This window comes from Melitaea cinxia, chromosome 21 (assembly GCF_905220565.1).
Source record: "Melitaea cinxia chromosome 21, ilMelCinx1.1, whole genome shotgun sequence".
Lineage (NCBI taxonomy): Eukaryota > Metazoa > Arthropoda > Insecta > Lepidoptera > Nymphalidae > Melitaea > Melitaea cinxia.
The window spans coordinates 2,088,327-2,103,441 of NC_059414.1; the positions used below are offsets into that span (position 1 = coordinate 2,088,327).

The 15,115-nt window shown below is 33.3% G+C and overlaps 1 protein-coding gene across 1 annotated transcript; it reads right to left on the minus strand.

The window, feature by feature from the left end:
• Nucleotides 1-6,892: 6,892 nt before the first annotated feature.
• On the minus strand, nt 6,893-15,035 carry LOC123663816. The gene is made up of 3 exons (XM_045598454.1): nt 14,676-15,035; nt 10,050-10,199; nt 6,893-7,867 (listed from the first exon to the last, which is right to left on the minus strand). Exons 1-3 carry the CDS (start codon nt 14,758-14,760, stop codon nt 7,641-7,643), a joined length of 462 nt encoding a protein of 153 aa, XP_045454410.1. The 5' UTR covers nt 14,761-15,035; the 3' UTR covers nt 6,893-7,640.
• Between the last annotated feature and the right edge of the window lie 80 nt (nt 15,036-15,115).

Genomic DNA, 15,115 nt, shown 5'->3' on the forward strand with positions numbered 1-15,115 from the left:
TTGAGTCACATCGAGAATTTACTTTATTCAAAGTTGGTCAAACACTTATTTACAATAAGAAAGTGAACGGTTATAGCAACTATACTTTAAAGTTCACAAAGTCTCTCGTGCGAATAAAAAAAAAAAATTAAATATATTTATAGCACGTCTATTGACATGTTTAATGAAAGAGAAAGATATTTTTTTAATAAATATCAATTTTTAAAATTAGAAAAAAAAGCAAATCAACTTTAAAATCCAGTGATTTAGTTTTGAAACTTTCATGATCACTGGTAATTAGTGTGAAATGGGTTAAACACAAAATTTCGACACCTCCAAGAAAACTATGCCAATTAAATTTTAGGTATTCTGTTTTCAAGGGAAAACTCAAGAAATACACTATAGCTACAACAAACTACAATAATATACAACAATAATACACATAGATCTCTCTATACCCAGATAAGCCGGCGAGGTTTTCGTTAAATTACAAACTATAATGTATTTGTTATGTATTGGCTAATAAATTGAAAAAAAAGGTAAATAAGAAAGAAAGTAAGAGGAGAAATGTGTCTTAATATTATGTTGTTAAAATGTTGGAAAACTAAACATTTTTATTATATACAATGCTATGTATATGCACATCTCAAAATCGTATACCTACGTTTGTTATTGACGTAGTATTTTTTGAAATCAATTTTTTGAGTTAATGAAGTGTCATTGTAACATACAACCAACGGTCTAATACACAGGTCGGGAAACTATAGTGGAGGAGATACGTCGGCTTAATGGTTAAAGGGGGCCATTGACGGTCAGTTGAACTGATCAGTTCAACTGATCAGTTCAACTGATCAGTCCAACTGATCAGTTTTTCGCGTCAGTTGAAAAATTTGCCCATTGACTGGCGTCACTCCGGCCCTTCAGTTTTCGTCCGACCGGGCTGTTTAAAGGACGTGTAGGTACTACCTATTTTTGTCGAGAAAAAAAATGGATTCTGATTAAGAAGAAGAAACATTATTCTTAAACGGCTACTGTTTGTTGATCTATAATTTTATATGAAAAGTTTTTATTATTAGTTGTACCTCCTCTGTAATAAGTATTTCAATGGGCAATCGATCATGCACGGTATCGTTAATGCCATTAATTATAAATGTATTTATTTATTTCTAAGTGTTATTTATATGTATTTATAAAAAAAAGTATCTATATCAGCCGGCAGTTACCTATACCACAAGCATTACATTGATTACTGTAGGAAGAAACGACCGTGTGTATATGTTATAAATATGTATTTTAAAAAATAGTAGGTGTAAAATAAAACTTTTTTTAAAAATGTTATAATTTTCGTCCGTTTTTCACATATATTCTGAATTTTCATATTTTTCAATAAATTCTGTCATTATGACTCGTCTAGGGGACACCGTCGTCGCCGACGTTTTAAATACAAAAACTACATTAGTGTAATCTCAATCACCGCGGACGCTGCGAGCAAAATGACGCGATTGGTTGGAACGACGATTACACACACACGGGCAGTTGGGCGTCGGGCTGTTGATATTTTTTAAAATATCGATATGTCGATATTTTTTCGATTTTATTTAATCGACTTTGTTTAAAAAAAAAACAAACATAAGTCGGCTCAAAAATAACAATAATGTGTATCAATATTCAGTAAGAGTTTTTAAAAATACTCGTTGTTTTATATGCGCAGTTGTTTGACTATTACGATTATTAGGCACTAAAAGATTGATTATAGAAGTAATTCGTTCAAATGCTATAGATGTAGCAAAAGAAATCGAATATTTAACAGCTTTATTTTTTGTTTTTTGATTAAATAATATTCAACAGCTATTTCCGATAGCACCAGAGTAAAATGTTTACTATCAATCCAAATTTTTAGTGCATTTAATGACTTTGAAATATTTGGTTGATCTAAATACTGCTTTAATTCAGCAGGTATGTAGGTAACAAAAATTGTGACAAAAAGTCATTAGACAAATTTTTCAAGGGTAATATCATATTTTCAAGCCTGTCCCATAAGGATGAAGTTGTTTCTTTTTCTCTCGTGGAGAAGCGCCTACGAAAATTACATTTCGTTTAAGGACAATTACTTCTAATATTATAAATGTGAATGTGTTTGTTTGTTACTCTTTCACGCAAAAACTACTTAACTGATCATCATGAAACTTTGTATATATATTCTTGGAGGTATCAGAGCAACATAGAATACTTTATATAAAATATATATATATTATAATATACTACTACTATACTACTATATACTAATAATATACTACTATATACTATACTATATACTTTATATAAAATATATATAAATTATAATATATATATATTTTACGAAAAATAAGATCTCTCTACTTATTTAATGGCTTCAAAGCGAGCGAAACCGCAGGTAAAAGCTAGTATATAAATAACTTAACTAAAAGAAAATAATAGTATTTGCTTGCAAACGAAACAAAAACCGACTTCCACTATATCGACAAGTAATACAACGTAAAGTAAATACGTTGATCAAAGATAACTCCAAAAGTTGTAGTCAGATCTCGACGAAATTTAAATATAACCGCATGATAAACACCAGCTTTCGATTAAATTAAAAATCATCAAAATCGGTTCACGCAGTAAAAAGTTATGCGGTATAATACAACGTAGGTCGACGAAAAAGTAGTCAAGTAAAAACGCATTATTAGATATAACTTCAAAAGCAGTTTTTAGATCTCAAATAAATTTTAGTGGGACCAAATGACACGCAACATCTTTCGATTAAAAAAAATTGTCGAAATCAGTCCATCCAGTCAAAAGTTCTAAAGTAACATACATATTTAAAAAAATACAGTCGAATGAGAACCTCCTCTTTTTGGGAAGTCGGTTAAAAAAATAATGTAGTGTAAATAAAGTGCAGTAGATTAGAAGAAGTTAGTGGATTAAATTAGAACATAATAAACTTATCATTATATTCTAGTTTAAATAATTGACGAGAAAAAATAAAATAATAAAAATTTACTTAAAAAAACGAAGCGTTACGAAACACGATAGTTCGGTATATCGTCCAAAAAAGTATTAGTAATAAATATCGATATTTCGATATATCGATATTTTATCAACAATCATAGTTCGGCGCGACGCGCCGGGATGGATTTACGTGGCGCGTCGTCAGTTAAAACTCTGGAGCGATGGTTCTACACTCACGATCAAATTTCGGAGAGCGCGCAAAACTGATCAGTTAAACTGATCAGTTGAACTGACCGTCAATGGCCCCCTTTACAGCCGCCAGAGGCATGACGATCGCTAATCTTCACACGTGACGCATATATGTTTTAAAATATAACCAATTACAATGAAGCGTCACTCAAACTCACTGCGCTCCACACCACGTGACCGCACCCATAGATAGCAGTGTCGTACAGCGTAGTTATGACATTATCCTACTAATCTCTCACCATTGAAGTTGGACTTAGTTTCCTGACCTGTATATAAGACCGTGCTTGCAACTCACTATGAAAAAAATGTTATTAACCTCATAAAAGAAACATGGACAAATGCAAACTATATTCTCAGACCAAGTTATGAGAGGTAATAATTAAAATCTATGAGAATTTGGTCCGCATTTGATTTTAATTTTTTTCATAGGGCTCTAATGTGAGTGTTTTAAATTTTAGTTTCACTAATTTATTTATTTAATTTATTATATTATGATTTGTGTTCTAATTTCATAAATATTTGAATTCATACAAAATTAAGATCTCTGTTTTGTTGTTCCTTATAAATTATAATTTATCTATTTAAAAAAAATCTCTAATAAAAATTAGTATAAAAGTAGAAAAAAAAATTACTTGTGTAGAAATTGTCATAAATTAATCAGGACCTCTCTTTGACATTTCACTCTTGAATTATTAATGAATTATTTATTTAATTTATTGCAAACTTTAATGGTTAATTATTCTATTTTATGGATACAAGTAAAAAGCTAGATTATATTGTGTAAAACCATAAATTTATTTGCTATTCATATTTAATAACTGTCTTGATTAATTTAATTCATATAAATATTAGATGTAGTTATTAAATTAATAATAAATAGAATTGACAGTTACTTGATTGGTCTATTATAGTGTGTAGTTGATATATAATGACAATATTTAAAAGGACATCTTTAATTTTGGTTATAAATGATTTATTTATTTTTATTACATCTTTTTAGGTAAAATAATTAAGAAACTAAGCGAAAATATGATTCAATAATTTTTTTGGTGTTTTTTTTTTTTGTTTCGTTTTATTAACTTATGATATTTAGTTATAAATTAACTAATAAAATTTATTTTTAAACTAACTTGGTTTGTGGGTTGGGTAGTTGGGTTAGATAGTATAAAAAGCGAGTGGTATGAGAATATTAGATTTATATTTAATTTTTGTGGATTTCGCAGACATAAAAATAGTATGTTAGTAGTAACCTACTTATGCAGTAACTGGTGCAAAATTATATTATTATTGTTAACTCAATTGAAAAATACTTTTATTTTTGTATTTTGTTTAATTCAAAAGATGTCTTTATTGTTAATATGAAATAGAACTATTATAGCAATCTCATTTTCATGACATTCAACAATGACGGGTCGAAAGTATTAATGGTAATTAAATTAATTACTTATCTACCACAGACTACAGTAAAAAAGTTTTTTTACTGCAGTCTGTGTTATCTACATATTTAAATATTTATTGATTGAAAAAAAATAAAGTAGGTAGGTACTTAAATATAGGCTTAACATTTCTCACGTTCTAATAAAATTGTTAGTTATTTCGTTTTTTTTTTTTAAAGTAATAGTGACTTGTAGGCATAGCCTAGCAGAATTTTATTCCAAAATTTATTTTGATGATATTGTAGCATTCAATTAATCATTCCTTTTAGCGGTAAGAATTTAATTTATTACACGGTTAGTGAAATGTTTGACTACATATTTTGTATGTATCTTTGTGTTGTTGCCGCATACTTTTCAATTTACCGGAGGTACGAGTCTGCTCTTTCAATTGTAACAATTAAAAAGTATTAGGTAGTCTTCAGTTTCGGTCTCATGATTACATCATAACCCCTTGTACCTTAAATGTCAAAATGGCGGAAAAATATCAGCTGTTGCCTATTAGGTACAATTATTATTGATGATACAGTAATTTCATTCGCTCACCATATGCGGGATTATTTAAGAGGTCGTAAAACAAAAGTATAATAACTACCTACTACTATACTAACTACAGTTACCGTAATGAATGACATCAGAACGATTAAACAATTCATTATGAGGTCAGTGATGGACCATTTTGATATGATTAAGAGCAAAAGCGTATCCCCGATAGCTGTAAATATTATTTTTAGTACAACAAAGCCTTTTAGATGTGATAGCTAGAATTGTTCCTAATGTGACTTATTCTCAAATATATTCATTAAAATCTAAAACTATGAGTGATTTTATTTCATTATCCTTGAATAGTTATCGGCACGGATGTCGAGTGGAAACGCCATGGGATCGCTTTCTCACACTACCACGACGCCCCGGTGATGGCGTTTTGGCCCCGTCGGAAGGGATGCTCCACTTTCCAAGCCAATCCCTCCGCCGCCTGCAGGAGGGAGACGAGATCCAGGAGCATCCCACCGTCGGAAGTCAGGTGACCGTGAGGTCTAGCTCGTCCTCGTCCTCGATCGCCGGGCCGCACCTAGCAACCCGCAGAAAATGCAGGGCGCCCAGTGCTAACCGCGCCTCCGAGCAGGCGAGCGAACCCTGCGAGCCCACCCCGTCCTCCGCGTGGGGGAAGGAAAAACCCCGACCTCCACGTCGCCGCGCCGTCTCAGCGCCACACACACATCCGCACCTCCGTGCCAACACACCTGCGCTCACAGGTCCAATGAGAATCAGAGCGCACCCTCACATGCTGGTTTTTGGTCCACGGGGATCCCAAACTAGAACCCCTACCACGCGCAAGCAGGGCAAGCAAGTAGCATGCCCCCATCCGCCACCCGGGGGACGCGCCCAGTAGGAGATCCAGCAACTTCCCCTGGGTTGTTATGCCCTACCTCAATATTCCATATTTCTTAATAATAAAATTGAATAAAACTTCAATCTTCTTTTACAACATATAAGACATTTTTTCCCATAAATACAACAAATACATGTACCCCCCCCCCCTCACCCTTAAGACTTAACCTCAACAATAAATCTTATAGTATAAAGCATGAAAAAATAGGTTACAAGTATTTATAGGTAAAATATAAAGAAGTCCTGAAGTCACAAAATATATAATTTTTTATCACTTCTTTCTGTAAGATGATTTTCTTCTTCTTTTTTAAACGACTTCAAAAAAGGAGGTTTCTCTATTCGACCATGTTAAATACATATACATATATATGTATATACATACTTATAATTATTTTTCCTGTGTGTTCGCGTATAACTTCGTCGTTTATGAACCGAATTTACACTTTTTTTTGTTGCAAAGGAGATATCCCAACGGTGATACCATGATAAGGAAACCAGGATGTAATGATGGCATCCCAGAGAAATCGAGGGGAGATATTTTTCCTTTGCTAGCAAACACAACTATTGTAAGGTGATTTACCTATATATTAAGCAAAAATAATGTTTTGGGTACCTGTTCAGGCTGTAATCAATATGAACTTATGAAGTCCTGATTTCCTCCTTATCCTTTTTATTGCTTCTTAATTTGTACAGGCGCTTTGCCGTTTAGTCGTCGTGACTCATTTGAAGATAACTTTTATATTAATTTTTCTGTGTACCGACATTAACACATTTGCTATTATATCATTGACACGTAAAGGAATTTGTTTTATTCTAAAAATAAATTATTCTTATAAGCATAGACAACTCTAATAATAAAACAAGAGTAATATTTGAAATATTTAATCATAATAACAAATTAAAAATATAGTCGAATATCACATTAAACACACATTTAATACTATCGTGAACTTTTTGAATTGAGACTCACATATTTATATAAAGCATATGTGTAAGAGTGTAAGATGTTAGGTGGGTAATTCCCACCCTAAAGTTTTTTACCCATTTTAAATAATTGAGCGTAGGGTTACATTTCTAAATGTCAAATTAGGTTTAAAACACATTTCTATAAATAATTGAGAATATAACATATAAATTAGATAATTATTTAAGAATAAAAAAATCCCAAAAACCTCATAAAAAAAGAAGCAATAATTTGTAACATCTATTCTAAGTGTATTTTCTTCCATTGTATAGAAATAAAGGAATAATCTTTTGTTTAAAATATTGAATTAGATTTGAATTAAAAATATCTTTTACAGTGCTCGATAAACCTGTTTGGATTCCATTTTTAAAATTTGTATAGAGAATATATTAGTCAAATAAGTACCTGTAATTTATACGACATATCAATACAGAATAAAGTTTTTGGTCAAATAAGGCACTGAGTGACTAAACTATAAACATTACATTTGTATTTAATCATTAGTGCTTTTAAAATTCTATCAAGGCCATTTTAAGCCTTTTCGTCATTTTCAGCCCTTTGTCATGCTAAGCGGTATTTTCTTTGCATACATGAAAGTATTTTATACTAAATAGTACAACATCTAATAAAAGTGTAATTAAGCATTGTAACTAGGCAGCAGTGATGCTAGATACTACATGACGTCCTAGTTTATCACCAAGAAATTCTAGAATAGTGTAGACGAGTTCCCTGCGGCTACGCATACATGCCATTAGCACCTCTGTGGCACGAACATAGTCTACTGGGTCCAGCCTCCGCAGATAATTAAAGACAATGAAGATAAGTTCTTTCAACTTTTCTCTTACAGTACTCCAAATTTCTCTAAGGCTTACATAAGCTGTAACAAAAACATAAATCATATATCTTTAAATATAAGTAATAGTATATCAACTTAATAATATAGCTACAGAATTTATATAATATCAAACGTTTAATTTATTACAAGGAAATGGAGAAGACTTAAAATTTCAAATTTTTTATTTTCAAGTTATTGCTAAGAAATTTTAGCTGTACAAAAGAATATATTCGTATTTAAATAAGCAACCTGCCTATTTTATACATGTTTATAGTTACTTAAGAGCCATTTCACAAAAATCGGTAACAATCCGTGAAATTGTAATATTTGACGTCGGTAATCTCAGTGTTGGATGCAATAATGTAATTTATATTCTTGAAATATAATAGGGCAACCTTTGTTGAAGTAGATAGTCATATCATAATTTTGATTTATATTATGTGTATAAAATTATTAACCTTTTCATCAGCCTCCTCCCTGGATAAACGGTCGCAATGTATACTTTGAAGTCCTACTTTTCAATGACCTCTACTTTGAAACCATTTTAAAAAAATACCGTAATATGTGGATTATAATTTTGTTGAGGACTATCACAGATTTTTATTCCATTTGTATCTCTATTAATCGATAAAAAAAATTTAAAGTTACGAATATTTTCCAAAAAAGTACAATTTTAAAAGCGATATTTTTCTTAGAAAACTAAGAAATTTTAGCGAACTATCTTCATCAAAGTAAACTTACATCATTAAGAAATATAAAAAAAAAAAAAAAAAAAATTAAAGATGTAATAATTTTTAATACATTTTATATTAAATAATAAAAATATAGTATATATTACCACACATCAAGCCCAGTAAATCAGTCGAGCGCTAGCGCCAAAGAGTATAATTATAAAATACGGAGGCTAGTGCTCTTAGAGGTAAGGTCCACGCCAAATTCTGCGCAGCCGTCTCTTTCGCTCACACGCGCCAAGCGCCTGTTGTTACAGCGGATAAACCGCATTTGATATTTTCATGATAAAATATAAATAAAATAAACATATTACGAAAATGACTGTAAAATAATATAATGATAATTTCTGTAAACAAATGTATAATTTAATTTTCTTTTCTCACATTATCAATACAAATAGGCATTTCAATCTGTTTGTCTTGTTATTTGTTAATTAATATCTTTGTCGGTGTCACTGAGTTAAATAATTGTATTTGCTCGCAAACGAAAAAAACCGACTTCAATTACATCGATAAGTAATCCAACGTAGGTAGACGAAAAAATTATCAAAATTACTAAATTAGGGATATCCCCTTTCCAACAAAAAAAGAATTATCAAAATCGGTACATCCAGTAGAAATTATGCGGTATAATACAACATAGGTCGACGAAAAAAGCATCAAGTAAAAACGCATTATTAGATATAACTCGAAAAGTAGTTGTTAGATCTCAAATAAATTTAAATGGAACCAAATGACACACACCACCTTTCGATTACAAAATTTTTGTCGAAATAGGTCCACCCAGTCAAAAGTTCTAAAGTAATATACATTAAAAAAAATACATTCGAATTGAGAACCTCCTCCTTTTTTGGAAGTCGGTTAAAAAAAAATTAAAACCCGCCAAAATTTTGTTGGTCTACTTTCATCCAAAACTATGCTACTCACATCACACACAGATTTTCTGAGGCATAACAAAATGCTATTTTATTCATATCGTAAATATTAGATTCATTCGTAAACTGAAAAAACTAAATCAATTTAAAAAAAATTGTATCATAAAATTGATTTTTTATTTTAAATTTATTGACTGTTTTTATATAACATACTTGAAATTTTTAACAAATTAATTATGTAAAAAACATTTTATACCATTGTTATTAATTTTTATTATACATTAGAAAATGATCAAGATGGTCTTTTTGTTGTCACACTATACTTACTAGCACAAAGATCGCGCGGCTCATACGACTCGCGCGATTCGACCTTTACCTAAACTTGCAGAGCGTAAAATTTTGAAATGGCTCTTAACCAAATAACCACTTACAACTATGTGTATTGTGTGATCTGGTTTTATACACAGCCTATGTAATCTAACAAAAATATTTTTTTCTAATTGGTGCAGTAAGTATAAAATTATTAATCGAAAGATTAATACAAGCAATCATTATCCTTTTGCTATTTTAGATTTTCAATAGTGATAATATGTGAAAGAATTTTTTTTCCATACTAACCAAGTCCAGTTGCCGCTCCGATCCCTGCTCCGAGGGCTGCTCCAAGCCTTCCCCCGGCGTACCCACCAACCAAACCACCAGCAACCGCAAACGCTCCAGTGTATAGAGCTGTTTCTCTGTTCCATGAAACTCTTATCTCAAATTCATTTGCTAAAAATGAAACAGATAATTTGTAATATTTAGTAAGTTATAATTTTATACATGGTAATATTTGTGTATTAAAAAAAACATTTATTATGTAATTTAATACATAAATTTATTTTACCGATACACAAAAAAGGATATCAACCTTTTAAATAATTTATTTGTCAAAAAAAAAATAGTTATAGTGCAACATGCCCTCTAATACTTATAGCAGATGTAAAAAATTGGTAAGTCTATTGTTTTCTGACTGCAAAGTAAACAAAACAACTCTATTCTAAGGGAAAGCAACAATTTTTCCAAAATAAAAGTTTTTCATGTGCTAGTGTCTAGGCTTGATTATTCTAGATTGTTTTTTGGTATCGCAGGGGAACCATTTTGGACAATATATATATATATATATATATATATATATATATATATATATATAAATAAATTGTCCCACGTTTATCTTTATTAATATTATAAAAGCGCCATATTTGAATATAGCTCAATAAGCAAGAAATTAACGAGGGGACTATATATATTTTCCGATTTTTGTATAAATTTATTTAGTATCTATATCTACATTAATAATAGAGAAATCCGCTTGTTGTTGTTGTTGTTTTAGGCTCGATTTTCCGCATTTAGACTTAATGCTGGTTCATTACGCGTGAAAAGAAATCCACTTATCTATACAAATAAATAAAATTGGAGCGACTGTTTTTAATATTAAAATAAACGCTTTTTACTAAATACATAATTATGGATGTATAAGTATAAGGTATATATGCCAAAATAACATTGTTTACAATTTTTATCTGTCTGTCTGTCTGTTCCGGGTAATCTCTAAAACGGCTGTACCGATTTTGACGACTTTTTCTGGCAGATAGCTGATGTAATAAGGAGTAGCGTATACTACTTTTATTTTAGATTTTTATTTTATAACTCTGCGAACTGAACAATAATTATTTTGTTAAATTCCACGCGGACGAATATGTCGCGGGCAAAGCTAGTAAGAGATAATAAATTTTAGACTAAGTGGTTTCAAAAGTAAAGACTAAAATCTATAAATGCAATAAGATTCTGTGGAAATCTAGGTCTGAGGCGCAGATTGGGCAATATCATGACATATGCCATGAGCGGCTCAGGCATATCGATTTCCCGGATTTTTTAACCTCTTAAGCAAGCAATATAGGATGGTCAATATTCTTAGCGGTGCTGCTGAATTAACATACCAGGGCCCGAATTTCAATGAAAAACGAGTTACTGGGTGGAATAAACATGTGCGTACGGCATATGAAGATGCGCGTCTTAAATTTCAGACTTAAATAGTTGCTCTATAACAAATCGGGGTATGGCGAAGTTTTGGACGACATGCGTGAGAGTCGTAAGGTTTTTAAAAGTAGACTAAGATGGTGCCAAAAAAAATTAAGATCAAGTTAAAATGGATATAATTGCTTCACACAGACCGTCAAATAGCTTCGCTAAATTCTGGAGAGAAACAAGCTAAATGTAAAAATAGGTCGCCCCTCGAGCATAGAGGGCTGTCGTGAGCCCAAGGGAATTGCCAACTTGTTTAAAAATCTTTTTAAAGTGACATCGCCCCTGGGACCTGCGTCACGGGTGATCGATGCTGAGACCGTTACGACTACACCTATGAGATTTTCTGCTAAGCAGATAGAAGCTATAGTAAGAAAATGAACAGAGATAGGTCTACTGGTCATGACAGTCTCAGTATCGAGTATCTTAAGCACGCGTGGTTCTATCTTCATAGTGTGCTAGCAGTGTTTTATTCGTTACGTTAATACATTCTTACCTACCAACTGACATGATCAAAACAGTGGTGATCTCCTTAGTTAAGAATAAGACTGGAGATTTTTTTTTTTTATGACCAATAGGCAGGCATTTGACCACAATCTCACCTGATGTTAAGTGACGATGCGGTCGAAGGTGGAGCATGCCTGCCTAATAACAGCCTATTCACTCTGGCCTTGAAGGCACCCAGATTGTATCGTTCGGGAAACACAGACGCGGGCAACGAGTTCCATTCCTTAGCTGTGCGCATCAGGAAAGTAGAGCCAAAGCGTTTTGTGCGCGTAGGTGGCATATCGATGACATAAGGATGGAACGATCGACCGCGCCTAGTGTCCCGATGGCGGAAGGTTGTTGGGGGAATTAGATCGTGCAATTCCTTCGCACACTCACCGAAATATATTCTGTAGAACACCGACAGACGAGCTACCCTACGCCGATGATCGAGACTCTGCAACTTAGTGTCTGTCAGAGTAGGGTCACCTATGAGTCTTTTAGCTCGTTTTTCCACCGAGTCCAAAGTTGCCAGTTGGTATTTGGCGGATCCATCCCAAAGATGGCAGCAATACTCCATACAAGACCGAACTTGTGCTTGATACAGTTGAAGCAACTGTTCTGGAGTGAAGTAACGCCTGACCTCAGAGAGAATACCTAGTTTTTTTGCTGCAGTTTTTGCTTTGGACTCGATGTGTTGCCCAAAGTTCAGATTGGACGATAGCTCTACACCGAGGAGCTGTAGGGCGTCGGTAATTTCCACAGAAACATCCCGTAAAGTCGGAGCCAGGTGTAAAGGGCTCCGTTTAGAGGAGAACACACACGCCTGTGTTTTTGTAGCGTTGAACGTGACCAGATTGGCATCGCCCCATTCGGAGACTGCCTGGAGGGTGACGTTCAAGCGGCTGACCATATCCTCTCGACAAGACTGGATAACATCCTTACTAGCCCTTGCACTCGAAAAGTATCTATCCGTCACTGTGCTATCGTCAGCATACCCAAAGGTACCGGTGACGAGCAGATCGTTAATATGCAGCAGGAATAGGGTAGCGGACAAGACTGATCCCTGAGGAACACCGGCGTCGATAGCCTTTTGGTCCGACGAGTACCCGTCAAGGACAACTTGTACTGAACGTTCGCTCAGGAAGTCAGAAATCCAAGTGCAAAGGCCAGGTAGAATACCATATGAAGGAAGCTTGCTTATAAGGCTCGCGTGCCAAACCCTGTCAAAGGCCTTAGAGATATTTCTGACAAAAATAACTACAGGCCAATATATTTGCCTACAGTACTTGCTAAGGTGTTGGATAGTCTGATAGAACAAAATTTGGATCAATATTTAAATATACACGACACGCAGTTTGGGTTTGTGCCTAATATTTCAACGGAGAGTGCCATTTTGTCTAAAGCAATATTACACGAGCATAAAGACGTGTATGCCTGTTTTTTAGACCTTTCGAAAGCCTTCGATCTAATCGCGTACGACATATTATGTAGGAAAATCCGCGAGGCGGGTATACATTTCGAGTTGATTTCTTTGCTGAAATTTTGGTATTCAAACCAAGAAAACTATGTGAAGTGGGGCGAAACGCTATCAGATACTTATTGGTTGGATTGCGGGGTGAGGCAGGAAGCTTTAGCCTCACCAAAGCTTTTCAATTTGTATGTAAATGAGCTGATTGTGGGACTCAGCAGCAGATGGGCTGGATGCTGGATAGATAGAATTTGCCTAAATAATCTTAGCTACGCAGATGACATGGTGCTGCTGGGCCCGACGGCTGGCTCTATCAGGACGCTACTAAAAATTTGTGAAGAATAAGCGGTAAGACATGGCCTTTCATACAATGTAAATAAAAGTGAATACATGGTTTTTGTGGTCTGAGGAGAGGTAATTGACTCAGTGTTAAAACTAAACTATGTTCAATTAAGACAGGTAACTTTTTAAATATCTAGGTCATCACATTTCCGAGTATCTCAAGGACCATGCTGACATAGAACGTAAACGAAGGGTGCTTGCTGCTAGATGTAAAATGCTGGCCCACAGATTTGCTTGCTGTAGCAACGATGCTAAAATAATCTCGTTTAAGGCATATTGTCAAACTTTTTATACGTGTGCCCTGTGGAACAGTTACAGTAAAAAAAATTGCTGAACGCATTTAGAATGCAATATAATAATAGTTTTAGGATTTTGTTGGGACAGAGACACTTCTGTAGTGCGTCTGCAATGTTTACTGAAGCGAATACTGATTCCTTTTTTGCAATCTTGAGGAAATGGACCGCTTTCTAACAGCAGTTCTAACAAAATTCTGAAAATTTTCAGTGCCAAGCTTGCTGAGCTTATGCTTCAGCACTTTGTTAGCGTAGTGGTGAGGCAAGGAAGGTTAAGCAAGTAAATTGTTAAATTGTTAATTTATAAATTTAAGTATACTAACATAGTTACCGAAGTTACTAATAATACTAACAAGTGGACTGTAGTCTTAAATAAATAAAATTATTATTATTTTTAATCATTAAAATCCAGAAGTACAATCAACATTTTTAGTTAATCATAGCGCGATTTGTTCACTTTACCGCTCTCATTCCAAGTCGATCGCGTACATTTTTGTTTGTTGTGTTATACCTAATTGCCTAGTTACAAACGTGAACATTTTCTGCTTTTAAGAATTAATAATAATGTGACATTATTAAGATATAACTCACCCAGGTCCAATATTATTTGTTCAACCCAGAGATGATCAAAGCATGGTTCCGAGGAGACATAAGGTTGAATTGATGTAGACATCATGAAAAAATTATTGAACCTTCGCTGATGCAAAACAGTTTCTTTTGACAGACGAATGAATGGTCGTCCGTTTTAGTAGCAATGTTACCGAAGTAATTTTTAGTTGCGTAGTTTTAGGAATACTGCCAAGTCGATTTCATATACTATAAAAGTTGTATTAATACGAAGATTTGATTTCGAAGACTATCTTCAATAACAAAGTACCTAACTAACAAACTAACGACACTAACGTCCTTATCTGTCCTTATCAAAAATCAAAATAAACGTTACCACTTAAACCTACTTTCTCTTTTATTGTCAAAATGTCAAAGTCAATACGGGTAATAACCGAAAGGCATTAAAATTAAAAATATTATCT

Coding starts and splice junctions, on each gene's coding strand:
- LOC123663816 (XM_045598454.1), bottom strand. CDS start 14,760: ATGATGTCTACATCAATTCAACCTTATGTCTCCTCGGAACCATGCTTT. Junction 10,200..14,675: donor ACAAATAATATTGGACCTGG/GTGAGTTATATC, acceptor TTTCATTTTTAG/CAAATGAATTTGAGATAAGA. Junction 7,868..10,049: donor CGGAGCGGCAACTGGACTTG/GTTAGTATGGAA, acceptor TTTTTGTTACAG/CTTATGTAAGCCTTAGAGAA.